The sequence below is a fragment of the Pleurodeles waltl genome, chromosome 2_2, assembly GCF_031143425.1.
Source record: "Pleurodeles waltl isolate 20211129_DDA chromosome 2_2, aPleWal1.hap1.20221129, whole genome shotgun sequence".
In the NCBI taxonomy this organism is placed as follows: Eukaryota; Metazoa; Chordata; class Amphibia; order Caudata; family Salamandridae; genus Pleurodeles; species Pleurodeles waltl.
The window spans coordinates 853,634,275-853,647,268 of NC_090439.1; the positions used below are offsets into that span (position 1 = coordinate 853,634,275).

General features: G+C 43.6%; 1 protein-coding gene across 2 annotated transcripts in view; it reads left to right on the forward strand.

The window, feature by feature from the left end:
- Positions 1-12,994, forward strand: part of LOC138282681 (neural-cadherin-like) — a 380,719-nt gene that overhangs the window by 298,229 nt on the left and 69,496 nt on the right. For both annotated transcript variants that reach the window (XM_069220493.1, XM_069220494.1), the window contains exon 20: positions 9,396-9,580. In XM_069220493.1, coding sequence (XP_069076594.1) covers positions 9,396-9,580 — 185 coding nt within the window. The remainder of the gene's footprint in view (positions 1-9,395; positions 9,581-12,994) is intronic.

Below are 12,994 nucleotides of genomic sequence, written 5' to 3' on the forward strand. Positions count from 1 at the left end.
GGCACAAGCTTGAAGCATGTGTTACATAAGAGCTTTGTGGAATGAACCACCATCCTCTCCCATTCCTTATCTGACAGATTTCTGGCAAGATTCTTGAACTATTTATTGCATTCATATATGATCTAACTTAGGGTCCTGCATAACCCACAATGCCCAGTACAAAAGTCTTACCGCTTTACTACATTCTCGCATGTCTAGCAGGGTCTGCGAGAACAGCATGCCTCGGTGAATCTTGTTGCCCTTGTGCCAGATGAGGAGGGACACACCAAGTTGCTGACCATAAGACTTGCAGGAGTGCAATAGCTCAGTTTGACATTAGTGAAAGCACACATTATGTTGAATTTGTAGAGGTCACCTACGACTGTGAAATCTGCAAGTCCATATGGATACTTAAATACCTCATGCAGTTTTGTCAAATTTGAGAAGTCCCACAGCGAGGTAGCTGTTGCATAGGCCAGTGCAGGCTTTGGTCTCTTCAAGCTTTGTCTTGAGCAACAACGAGTCATCAAAACCAGTTAAAGAACAAGTATTGCATGACAATCTCTACAAGGGGTACAGGTTGCCATGCAATACTGTGGTGTGCCGCGTCCTCGCGACTCCCGTCTTACGTCCCGAGCCCGAGACAGAGAGCTCGAGACACTGGGAGTCGAGAGGACGGTTGAGGCGGCAGCTCCGACATCACAGCGGTCAATATCTTAATAAAAGAACTTATCTTCATCTACACTTGTAGTCTTGCTTACTACAAATATTTCTGACGACGAGTAGACCGCTGCATCAGACCCATTTTCATCGTCGAAATCAAGCAGGAAGTACAGCTAATATTGGTAACGTCAATCTAAGCTCATGATTGGTTACCTATTTTTGTTTTCAAGAAGAAGCTGAAGCAGTTACTTTGGTTTTTTTGTTCAACACTGCCATCTCATGGAACTAAGAGGTACTGCACCTTGATTTTAAGAGGAAAAATAATTTTGACAGTTTATTTTAACTTCTTAGCTTCTTATATTATAAGGAACCATGAGCGCTTTTTGTTTGTGATCTGCTGTGGCTCTTATATTGATACAGACGTAAAAGTAAAGAAGGTTGAGTAAAAATTGTTGCTGGGTTTTCGTCAGCCTTCATTTTCTTCTGCGTCATACACCCTGTGATATTACTTACCTTCTGCACTTGAACTGCTTTAAGAATGCAGTCTGTGAATCCACCTCCATTTTTTTTGGAAACACCGGGTAACCCTCCAACTCCATGGAAAAATTGGTTTGATGCATTTGAAATGTATTTAGGAGCAATTGGTGCAGCACGCTTCCGTCCTGAAAGGAAAAAAAATATTTTACTGCATTCCCTAGGATTTGAAGGCAGATCTGTTTTTAAATATCTTCCTGTCTTGGTATTGGAAGAAGGAGAAGAGATTGATGAGTATGCCGAAACAGTAAAAAAATTGGAACTGAGGTTTGACATACAACCCAGTTTAGTCGTTATTAGACACACGTTTTTCAAAAGAGAACAAAATCCTGGTGAAGACGTGGATACCTTTGTGTCAGTTCTGAGAAAACTTGCAGCTGATTGTCAATTTCAGGCGTTTAGTGACCAGCTGGTCAGGAACCAATTTATTGCTAAATGCACGGACAAGACTATCCAACAAAAACTTCTTTCCTTGAGCAATCCGTCACTGGATGAGACATTACGACTGGCAAAAGAGCATTGAGACGTCTAAAGTGTCTATGAAGGAACTGGAATCCAGAACGACAGAAAATATAGGATTGGTGAATTCTCAGGATGTAAGAATGTTAAAATCAACCAATACTTTTTCCAAACCATTTTTTAAGCAAAGCAACATTTGTTTTCGGTGTGGTAATCTGAACCATATTAAGAGTGGCAGAGGATGTCCTGCTAAGAATGCCACATGCAGGAAGTGCAACAAAGTTGGGCAGTTTGCCAAAGTGTGTCAGAGTGGCACAATGAGTGTTGGTTATCAACAGGGTTCAGGGAAGCTTCCAAATGGTTCAGGGGTAGCGTATGTTACAGAAGTAGATGATAGTGATGTAGATAGAATCCAAGAAGAATTCAGAGACATAGTGATGATTGTCACAGAGGATCAGATAGTGACTGGAGATCCTACTAGGTGTGTGGATCTTTACGTTGAAATTGGTGTTGGTGACAAAGTGATCAAACTTTTGGTGGATTCTGGAGCTCGGATCACAATGATTACTCAATAACTGTGCAAGGAGGTTTGGGGAGAGAGAACTCTCTGTGCACCTGACAGAGCACCTGTCTCCTATGAAGGGAGAAAGATTGAATTGGCTGGTTATTTCGAAGATGTACTTGAATTTAAGGGAAGGAGAATTTTTGGCAAGGTTTATGTGGCAATAAAGGGGCTAAACATATTAGGTTGGTTCCATCAAGGTTTATTACAAATGATTTTGAGGCCAGGCACAAAGGAACAGGTATCTGTTGTAGAATCAGGTGATTATGCAGCCAATCTGATAAAGGATTTTCCTTTGGTATTTTCGGAAAAGTTGGGCATCATTGAAGGATTTACTCATGTGATAAAAGTAAAGGAGGGAGCCATTCCAGTGAAGCACAAATTTAGGAGTGTACCATTCAATGTGAGTGACAAATTGGAAAGGGTGTTGAAAGATTTGTGTATGAAAGGTATCATTGAACCTATAGATTCCTCTCTGTGGTTGTCTCCCTTGGTTATTGTAAGGAAGAAAAATTATGATTTGAGAGTCTGTGTGGATCTGCGCAGTTTGAATAAACATATTTGGGTAGACTCGCATCCTTTACCTAATATTACGGAAATGCTGGCCACTATTGGTGAATCAAGGTGGTTTTCCAAGTTGGATCTAGCTGCGGCATATCATCAGATTGTTCTAGATCCAGCCTCAAGACATCTTACTGCTTTTGTTTCACCTTTGGGCACATTTCAGTATTGCAGGATGCCTTTTGGGTTAGCCTCAGCAGCAGCTGTTTTTCAGCGAGTAATGTCTCAGATGTTAAAGGACATAAAAGGGGTAGTTGTATTTCAAGATGATGTTTTGATCCATGCAGCTTCCAAAGAGGAACATGATCACATTGTGAGGAAAGTGTTAAGAATCATGCAGGAAAAAGGAGTGGTTCTCAAAAGTGAGAAATTTCAATTTTTGCATAATAGAGTTGAATATTTAGGACATGTTGTTTCCGAACAATGGATTGAACCCAAACCAGGGTTAGTCAAAGCGATTATGAATGCTTCTCCACCGTCAGACAAAACAGGATTGAAGTCTTTTATTGGTTTGTGCGAATTTTATTCACGGTTCATGAGTGATTACGCTGCTAAAACTAAACCTTTGACAAATTTGTTAAAGAAAAATGTTGTTTTTGTTTGGAGTAAGGATTGTCAGGAAGCGTTTGAGTGGATCAAGTCGCAACTAGTTGGGCCTAAAGTTTTCAAACCTTTTGATCCAGACGTGCAGTGTATTATAACTGTTGATGCAAGCAGTTTCGGTGTGGGTGCTGTGTTGACTCAGGCGAAAGAAGGTACGGAAAAAACTTTGGGATATGCATCAAGAGTTTTGAGAGGATCTGAATTAAACTTTTCTGTTATTGAAAAAGGGTTGTTGGCATGTTGGTGGGCTATAAGGAAGTTTCATCCGTATGTCTGGGGAAACAAGTTTGTGTTGTGCACAGATCATAGTCCTCTTATTCCTATTTTAACTGGAGACAAAATCAGAGAATCAACACCTCGCATTTCTAGATTAGTCACAAAATTATTGCAATATGAATTTGAAGTCCGTTATGTTCCAGGTAACAAGAATGTTAGAGCAGATTTTCTATCTAGATTTCCACTGGTTGAGGATGCGGGTGTTGGTGAGGATGAAGATGAAGATGATGTTGATAACTGTTTTATAGCAGCTGTTGATCTGGAAGATATGTGTGCAATAAGTGAATGTGTGTGGAAGAGGGAATTGGCGAAAGACTTGGTATTGGCCCAGATTGTAAAATTTATAAAAGAAGGGTGGCCCAGAGAAAGAAATGTGCCTATTCAATTCCAAACCTTTGTCAAGGTGTCAGGTGAAATGTCAGTTGAGGATGATATTCTGATGAGGGGTGAGAGATTTGTTCCCCCGGAGAGCCTGAGGAAAAGAATAGTTGCTGCTGCGCATGAGGGACACTTGGGCAGGACACTTACTAAGCGCAGATTACGTGAAACGTTTTGGTGGCCTGGAATGGACCAATGTGTTGATGTCTGTGTGGATGAATGTGTGATCTGCAACAGTTGTGAAAAGGGGTTCAAGGAGAGGACTCCACCATTACAACCTATTGAACTACCCGCTAGGCCTTGGGAAAAGCTGGGAATTGATCTTATTGGTCCTTTCTATGCTTTGCCAAGTCCATGTAGATTTGCTGTAGTCTTAATTGATTACTATTCTAAGTGGCCTGAAATCAAATTTATAAGTGAGCCTTCATCAAAAAATGTAATTGAATTCCTGAGAGATGTATTTCTACGGGAGGGGTTCCCTTTGCCCATTGTTTCTAACAATGGTGTGCAATTTGTTAGTCAGGAATTTAAAGAATTTTTACTAGAAGGTGATGTCAAACATATAAAGAGTTCACTATATCATCCTCAAACCAATGGCCTTGTAGAGCGCATGAATCGAGTATTGGGGAATTGTGTACAATGGGCTATTGCTAACAAGTCAAATGTTCACATTTCTGTACGGACTATGCTTTGGTTTTATCGCACAACCCCCCATTCTTCTACAGGTGTTTCTCCGTTTGAACTGTTGCGCGGAAGGAAACGATCTTCAAGGATCTGTCCTGTTGGATGTCTAAGTGGGTGAAATGAAGTGATTTGAGTGTAATTGATGATGTTGTCAGAAATAATGTCCGGAGGGCACAAATGAGGCAGAAGGAATACTTTGATTCATCAAAGAGGGTCTACCCCCATCAATTTGAAGTAGGGGACAAGATTAGAATCAAACTTCCTGTTCACAGGAAGAAAGGAGAAAAGAGATTTTCAGAACCCATGATAATTGACAAAGTATGTGGTAATGCTGTTCGGGTTAATTTGCGGAATTGGTGGAATGCTGACAAGGTAGTTAAAGTCAAGGAAATTCCTTACAAAATGTGTAAGTCTGATCATTCTATGGAATGTCTGAACAAACCATCTCACAGTGAACCGGTTACTGATGAAACGAATCCAACGGATGTTGATAAAGTTGTTTTTGAATGTTATGTATGCAGGAGTGGCAGACAAAGGGTGAAACCTTTGAGATACCGTTAATTCTGTGACATGTATTTGAGTTATGATTTTGTGTTTCATCTTTCTTCATGATTTGTATCTTTAATTTTATTTTTATTTCTTTTGTTGTTATTGTTTCTTCTGTAGACTGTTATTTTGATGTGCAATGGTAATGGAAAAATTGTTAAATTGTTATTTGCTCGTTTGTAAGGGAAGAGGATAATGTGGTGTGCCGTGTCCTCGCGACTCCCGTCCCGAGCTCGAGACAGAGAGCTCGAGACACTGGGAGTCGAGAGGACAGTTGAGGCGGCAGCTGCGACATCGCAGCGGTCAATATCTTAATAAAATAACTTATCTTCATCTACACTTGTAGTCTTGCTTACTACAAATACTATACCTGAATTGAGCCAACAGCAGTACCATGGGTTAGACATTATTGGTCATCAGCTTCTACTCAACCAACATGCCCCTGACAGTCATCTGGCCTTAAAATGGAGCTGCAAAAGCAAGTAGTACAGCTCCATGTCAGGGCCGCCAAGCCTGCCAGCAGTCAGCAGATGTATGAACTTCTCTAGCACCAGTTTTTACACAGCAGAACTATATTTGAAATGTGAGAGACGAAGACTTATTGGCTGAAAAGTGATGGCATAAGCGTAACTGGCAAATTCTGGAAGAAGTGGATGGCCTCCATTTTAATGTGAGCCACTCTGTCCAGCACCAGCAGGGAGAGGATTTTCCAAAATGCGTATGCATATGGTATCTATTGCTCAGGTTTAGTAACCATGAAAAAGATTCTCCAAGGGGTATGGCCTTAAGTCATCTACATCCACCTGAGACGCACTGCACAGTGTGAAGAGGCAACATTTCTCCTAAGTGACCCAGAGTCTGGTAAGTAAGCCAAAGTTCTCCACAGACGACATCACTAATGGGTGATCCTTGGCCTGTATCTGTGAGCCTTCTGCATATACAGATATCAAATGTTGCTCTTCCATCAGGTCTGGATCCAAAAGGGCAAAACCAGTCCTGGGTTTCTTGTGCTCCAGTTGAGGAAAGACCAGGTCTGTTCTGGCTGGCCTGTTCCCATGAGGAGCAGGGTCAAGACTGATTTATGTGTGGCTGGGTCCAAACTGGGGTGACATGGTGAGCAAAAGAGCGATGGGTTGGGATGCTACCCCGAGCGATTGCCAGTGGTTAGACAAATTGCACGCATACCTCCCATCACCTTTTGAGTGTTTTATGTATCACCATAAGTGGCATGGGTATGCCCAGACGTGGGCCCCATGCTCACTGTGTCACTGGAACCAAGCTGTACCTGGCTGATAACAACAGCAAAACCGGTCCATGGTTGCTTGTGTTCTGGTTCAGGGAGGACCTTGCCTGGTAGTTCCAACTGGGATGTTTCCATGAGGAGCAGGGTCGAGGCTGATTTGCATATGGCTGGGTCCAAACTGAGATGTCAATATGAGCAAAAGAACGATGGGTTGGGATGCTAATCCGAGCAATTGCCAGTGGTTAGACAAATTGCAAACGTTCCTCCCATCATCTTTTGTGTGTTTCATGAACATAGCAGGCCATCAGTTCTACTGTCAGATCAAACATCTGAGGTAACAGTGTATGTACAGCCACACCAAGTCGCCTGTTCAATATGCCACTGGGTTGAGACCAGTATGGACATAGATTTACCTATTGCATACTAACTTGGTGGCCTACCTCATAATCTCCAGGCAAATATTCATTTATTCCAGCTCAATAAACTGAAGGCTTTTTTTAATGTCCAGGGAGGTGACCGGACAGAGGGTGCCATAAGCTGGTATTCTGACCATCAAATGGCACAGCTGCCTGACTGAGACAGCCAGTTGAGGGAATGGTGCATCAGTCGGAAATCCAAAGATGTGGTCTGGATGGGACAGAATGGCTGTATGTATAGCAGTTTGCCGTAGTTAGCCAATATCTGATTGATATATCTATGAGTGTGTCAGACAGCCATTCTTAACTCTGCTAATTTTTAGAAGCCTCACTATAGAGTAGCCATGCCACCATTTCCCCTCATTTTAGGCCATTTAGGCACATCCTGGCTATGTATGAACGCCAGTCCACACACCATAGCCCTTCCATCAGGTCGGTGTGTTTGGTCCTTTCCATCAACCGTTCTCATCTGAGGTAGAGTCTAACGGGCATTTGACCTCAAGGTCACAGATTATGTCTTCCAAAAGCTGACCACTCCACCTCCTCTGGAGCCTAGCACCACCATTCGTTGATAAATGTGTACTTTGTAGAAAGGCAAAATGGTCATCGAGTACATTGTGTACACCAAGACCCAGTGGCATTCCACTGGGCCCATTTATTGCCAATGAGCTGTGTCTGTTAAAATTCCTCATAATTAACCTAGCCAATTGGGCAGGTAGCACCTGACATCCCTACTACAGGGCATTCTACTCGATGGATCGAAACGTGCTCACTCCACTGAGTTCTTTCATTGTGACTGTGATAGTGAACGACACCGGGGCATTCCGCCGTTTCTGACTAGCCCACCAGTCTGATACTGTTATACCTGGTACCTATTATATGAAGTACTTTTTGAGTTCCTGCATCTGGAACTTGATGTAGCAGCTTGTAACCTCAGTTGAATCATTGATGGCTTCGCGAAAAACAGTACCCAAGACTTTTCTAGGTTACTGCAGAGTAGGCTTACAACAGATGTGACAGTGTCGATCTTGGCCTCCTGTAGCATTCATGTTTTGTATACATCATCACGAATCTCACCCAACAAGTCATGCTCCTCGTGGGAAGCCGCGAGTGGTTTCAAAGGATTGGTGACTCTAGCATGGAGAGTGGCAGTGCCAACTAGAACCAAAGCAGTTATGACAGGAGGCGAAAGGTGGCGCCTGCAGTGATCCAGCATCATACAGGAATTATACCAGTACAAAGATCAAGCACCAGCAACAACACGTACCCTTCACTTACTCCCCAAATATGCATCCTGTTTCACAATAACTCATGTTAGCAGCTGGCAATAATCAAGATATTTTTCTTCATCCTTGTAACTAACCAATACTCCAAGGTAATATGGAGTGCAATACCTTCGATCACTTTCCAAAATTGAGAAGTGTAATTATCAAATGGCTTAGCATTCCAAATTAATAATGCGGAAGAGTAATTATTAATTTTACTGTTTATAAAACATGATTATGTTTTAATGGTGTTGAGTGACCTGTACATGATTCTAAATTTTTTTATTATAATATATCACAGTAGGAAATTTATCAAGAGAGGGCAGCCAAGTCTTTTTAATGCATCCAAGCACAGGATAATGCTGCTGCTTATAGAGCGATATGTGGACGGTATTTGACACCGGTCCACCTAAGCAAACAAAATCCTTGGAGGTTCATCTTGTCTTGAACATCCAGAGGAGTGAACAGGACACATATTACTGGACCTATCCAAATATCAAGATATTCAGGAAGCAAATGTTAGACACAGCGCCTGGTATCACAGAAGCATCATTTCCACTGCACCTCTTAGAGATTACATAGGGACTGTCAGACCCCCAGGATGAATGCCCCCGTTGATGAGATATTTGGGAATTAATTACAGATAAGCTAGCTGCTGCCTATCTATAGCTCAGTTTTAGAAATGTGGGAGACTTCCCTTTTTGTAGGCATGGTGGACCAAGATATGGGAGGCATTACCCACGGCAAGGAATCACAGCAGGATTGTAACGCTGACTTGAATCAAGAGATGATCCTAGAGTCTCCCTTTCACCACTAGGTAAAAAAAGGAGGATCTCCTCTTGTTTTGACTTTCTGACCCGAACAGGTTTTCGGTGCATAGGTCCATAGTTTGTGGTGTCTGAAGAAACCGAGTAAGATAAGCTTTAGATGAGAGTAACCATTTGTTTACTGTAAAAGAAAACTAGAGTTTACGAAATTTGATGCTGGCTGACATTCTGTTATTAATGGTCATTGACTGGTTTGGTCAAAAAGTGAACTGTTTTGGGGATATAATGGTTACACTCTATTATAGGGGGGCTAAGTGGAGAAATCTCTCCTGGTTATGATTCATTTTTGGAGTGACCCATGCCTAACAAAACTAATTGCAGCCACAAAATCTGGTGGGCATTTAAATGACATTGTGATGCTATTCCTAAAGTTTGTCATTTTCTGAAAACCTGTCCTAGGTACTTCATCCTCAGTGAAAACTCAGGCCAACTCAGCATCAAAGAGGGCACAGCCCCAGGAGTCTACCACTTAAAGGTGAAAGTCGTAGATGGCTTCTGGCCCGATGTGGTTTCTACCGTGAAGATTGTGGTGAAAGAAATCCCATCTGAAGCAGCTCGCAATGCGGGATCCCTAAGATTTTCAGGTGGGTCGAAGAGTAAACAATGCAGGGGGCAGGGGTGCAGATCTATGCCAGAATTTCAGGATATCCACATTAGATATATTTACATACAAATTTACAAACAGTGAATCTACATGCAACTACTTACATACCACCACTGCTATATGTTCAGCACTGTGTGCGTGCCACAAGCATGTGTTAAAAGCCTACTCTGCATCCCTTGTCGGCTTCTAATTCTTAGCGAGATTGAAAATGTTATTTGACTTTTACAGTAGATAGCGCTTACATGTTTCATTGGAGAATTTAAGTGCTGACAAGGGTCAATGTTTGTTTTTCTATAGAAAATATTCAGTTACCCAGATTACAACCAACACTCTTGCCTACGACGCATTATAGGTGTTCACAAGGGCTCCTATGAGATTCCATGCAATAGCCACCCACGACCAATTGGCAAATATATGACAGAAAAGTGCTTGTTGGACTGAGTCATAATTTAAACAAAGCACTAGCAACACCAATAGGTAGCGCCTTTGCAGTAGCATCTCATCACTTTCAATCATCTTTCCGGGGATTATTTTCTGACATCTCGGTACCATCCACAAAGCACAATAGGTGGATATGATGCTTTGTTAATTTAGGCGGGATGGCTTGAGCACTGGTCACAACTATCGTTAGGTCCTCGGAATATATAAACCAAAACTGACTGGAACAGAAATACACCCCTACATTACTCATACACAGCTAAAATATCCATGGGAATAGCCAACTCCATAACCTGCACCTCTTTATTTAATACAGTTCACTCCCTCAGTCAGTGGCCTACCTCCCCTTACGCTAAATACCACCCTCGACTTCTATGCGTGTGCTCTTCTGTTACTATATGTGCCAGCTTCCTGCTAAATATAGGTTTCTTGCTAGTAGCAGCCTACTCGCTGAGGTATGACAGTCTTTTGTTATAATTTATCTGTCTGCAGGGGCAACTGTGAGTTTGAACCCAGGTGGATGCACAGCTGGCATAAAAAAATGTCATAAGGTCCAAATCCCAAGCACACAAAGATAATTAGGATTCTGAACCCAAAGATATGCAATTCTAAAGAAGTGAGCCTCAGTGTCAAAAATCCAGTGTCCCACTAGGCAATGCATCGTGGCACTAGGCATAGTTCAGGGGAAGACCAGTTACAGCCCTCATGACCTCCAAAGTCAATGTTCCAAGGGGGGCTACTGCTGCTAGAAATTAAATTGACACCGGAGATATCAAACTTTAGGGGTCTGCAGCTCATACATTGAAAAGTGTTATGAAGCTTTCTGGATGACACAGCACCCGCACTGCATGAAGCACTCACTGAACACACTAATTTACATTCAGAACTGGGATTTAGAGTCAACCTCTTCAAAACTGAATCTCACAGCCAGGTAATTCAACCCCATCTGGAATCAGAGCATGCTGTTGCATTCAACAGGAGTTTGGGCGTAAAGCAAAAAGCTCTCATTCTTCTCCCTGGAAACAGTAGGATACAGGCTCCCACAATGCATTTGGGTCACCTGACAATGCAAGCTTAGCAGCAAGAACAGTTATTTGTTGATCATCACATGAAGAAAATGTGAGCTGGTTTGGACATAGGCAGCCGGTCAACACTGGCTTGGTCTTAGCCAGCTGGTCACAGCCCGTTTGGCCATAGCCAGCTGGCCACAGACACTCATGGCTCCAGGATAGGCACACCTGTCCTGGAGCCTTCCAGACAGTTCCTGAAAGACTTACTCTTGTCTTTCACAACCAGGTAGCTCCTCTCCTCTCCAAAGCTGTACAACTCCTGTCGATCAAAATGATGAGACAGCAGCATGCTTTCTTCAGTTAGCACACTTGGAACCGGTCCCTGGCATAAACACATATATTCAAAAGACCTGTACCCTGTGAGACACTTCTCATAACTTCTAATGCAGAGCTTCTCCAGAAGCAGAATGCAAAGATCAGGGCCAATGCTAATTCAACTCAGTAGGGTACCAGAAGGAATCCAGGGACAATCACAATCAGTGCCATGGTGAAAGTCTAGAACTCTGGTTGATCAGTTCTGGGCACATCTTTCATGGAATATTCAGCAAGGAGGAAGAAAAGGAGGGACAGGCCACAAATAGTCAAAGTAATATGTATGACAGGAGACACTTACCGGCCTTCCTAAGTAAGGTCTTTCCAAAATAATAGCTGCACAGAATAGAAGAGAGAAGCCACACATAGACTTAAGGATGCATTTTGGGGAGTGAGCAGCAGACGACCAAGTTTGGGTAAGCGAGTTCTAGAGATAGAGCTAGATGCTAAGGGAGCAAAATTGTTCTCCTTATGTACTTTTTTTCAAATGATAGTCTGGGCACGTCACTGTCTTGATTAGAATTTCGTATGTGTCCTCAGACATGCAACAGGGCTTGAATGACAAAAGCAACATGTAGGTTTTCACGTACATAGGGCAATGTGGAGGGGAATATTCATCTTGTGTGGTGTCACTATGTCCACACAGTGAACACCCCTAACACAACACATAGGCGGTCATTCTGACCGCAGCGGCCATTCCGGCTTTCCCGCTGGGCCGGCGGGCGACCGCCAGAAGACCGCCGGCCGGCCCAGCGGGAAAGCCCCTTCAACAATGAAGCCGGCTCGGAATGGAGCCGGCGGAGTTGCAGTGGTGCGACGGGTGCAGTGGCACCCGTCGCGATTTTCACTGTCTGCAAAGCAGACAGTGAAAATCTTTGTGGGGCCCTGTTAGGGGGCCCCTGCACTGCCCATGCCAGTGGCATGGGCAGTGCAGGGGCCCTCAGGGGCTCCACGGCACCCGTTCCCGCCATCCTGGTTCTGGCGGTGGACACCGCCAGAAACAGGCTGGCGGGAAGGCGGTCGGAATCCCCATGGCGGTGCTGCAAGCAGCGCCGCCATGGCGGATTCCCTGGGCCAGCGGGAAACCGGCGGAAAACCGCCGGCTCCCCTTTTCTGACCGTGGCTTTACCGCCGCGGTCAGAATCGCCCAGGAAGCACCGCCAGCCTGTTGGCGGTGCTTCCGCCGCCCTCCGCCATGGCGGTCATGGACCGCCAGGGTCAGAATGTCCCCCATAATGCCTACCCAAGTAATTCACAATACAAGTACACAACAAATACTGCATACAGTTGGTGGACAGTGAAGACATTCCTTTATTGGGAACTGGATGGATTTTACTTGCAAGGGTTCGTAGACTCCCCTCACCTAACATAGAAAGCTCTGTGCCCCCTCTTTGGTGTCTTAGCTGCCAGCAACCATCGGTCTCCCCACAGTCTGTGGATGGTGCTGTAGCCACCCACTACTATGGGTTGGCATACACTATGGGTTACTTACAGTTGTGGTCTGCTGATGAAGAAACACAAAAACTGACAGAGCATTTCCATCTGACTTAGTGAAGTAAAGTCTACGGCAGGAA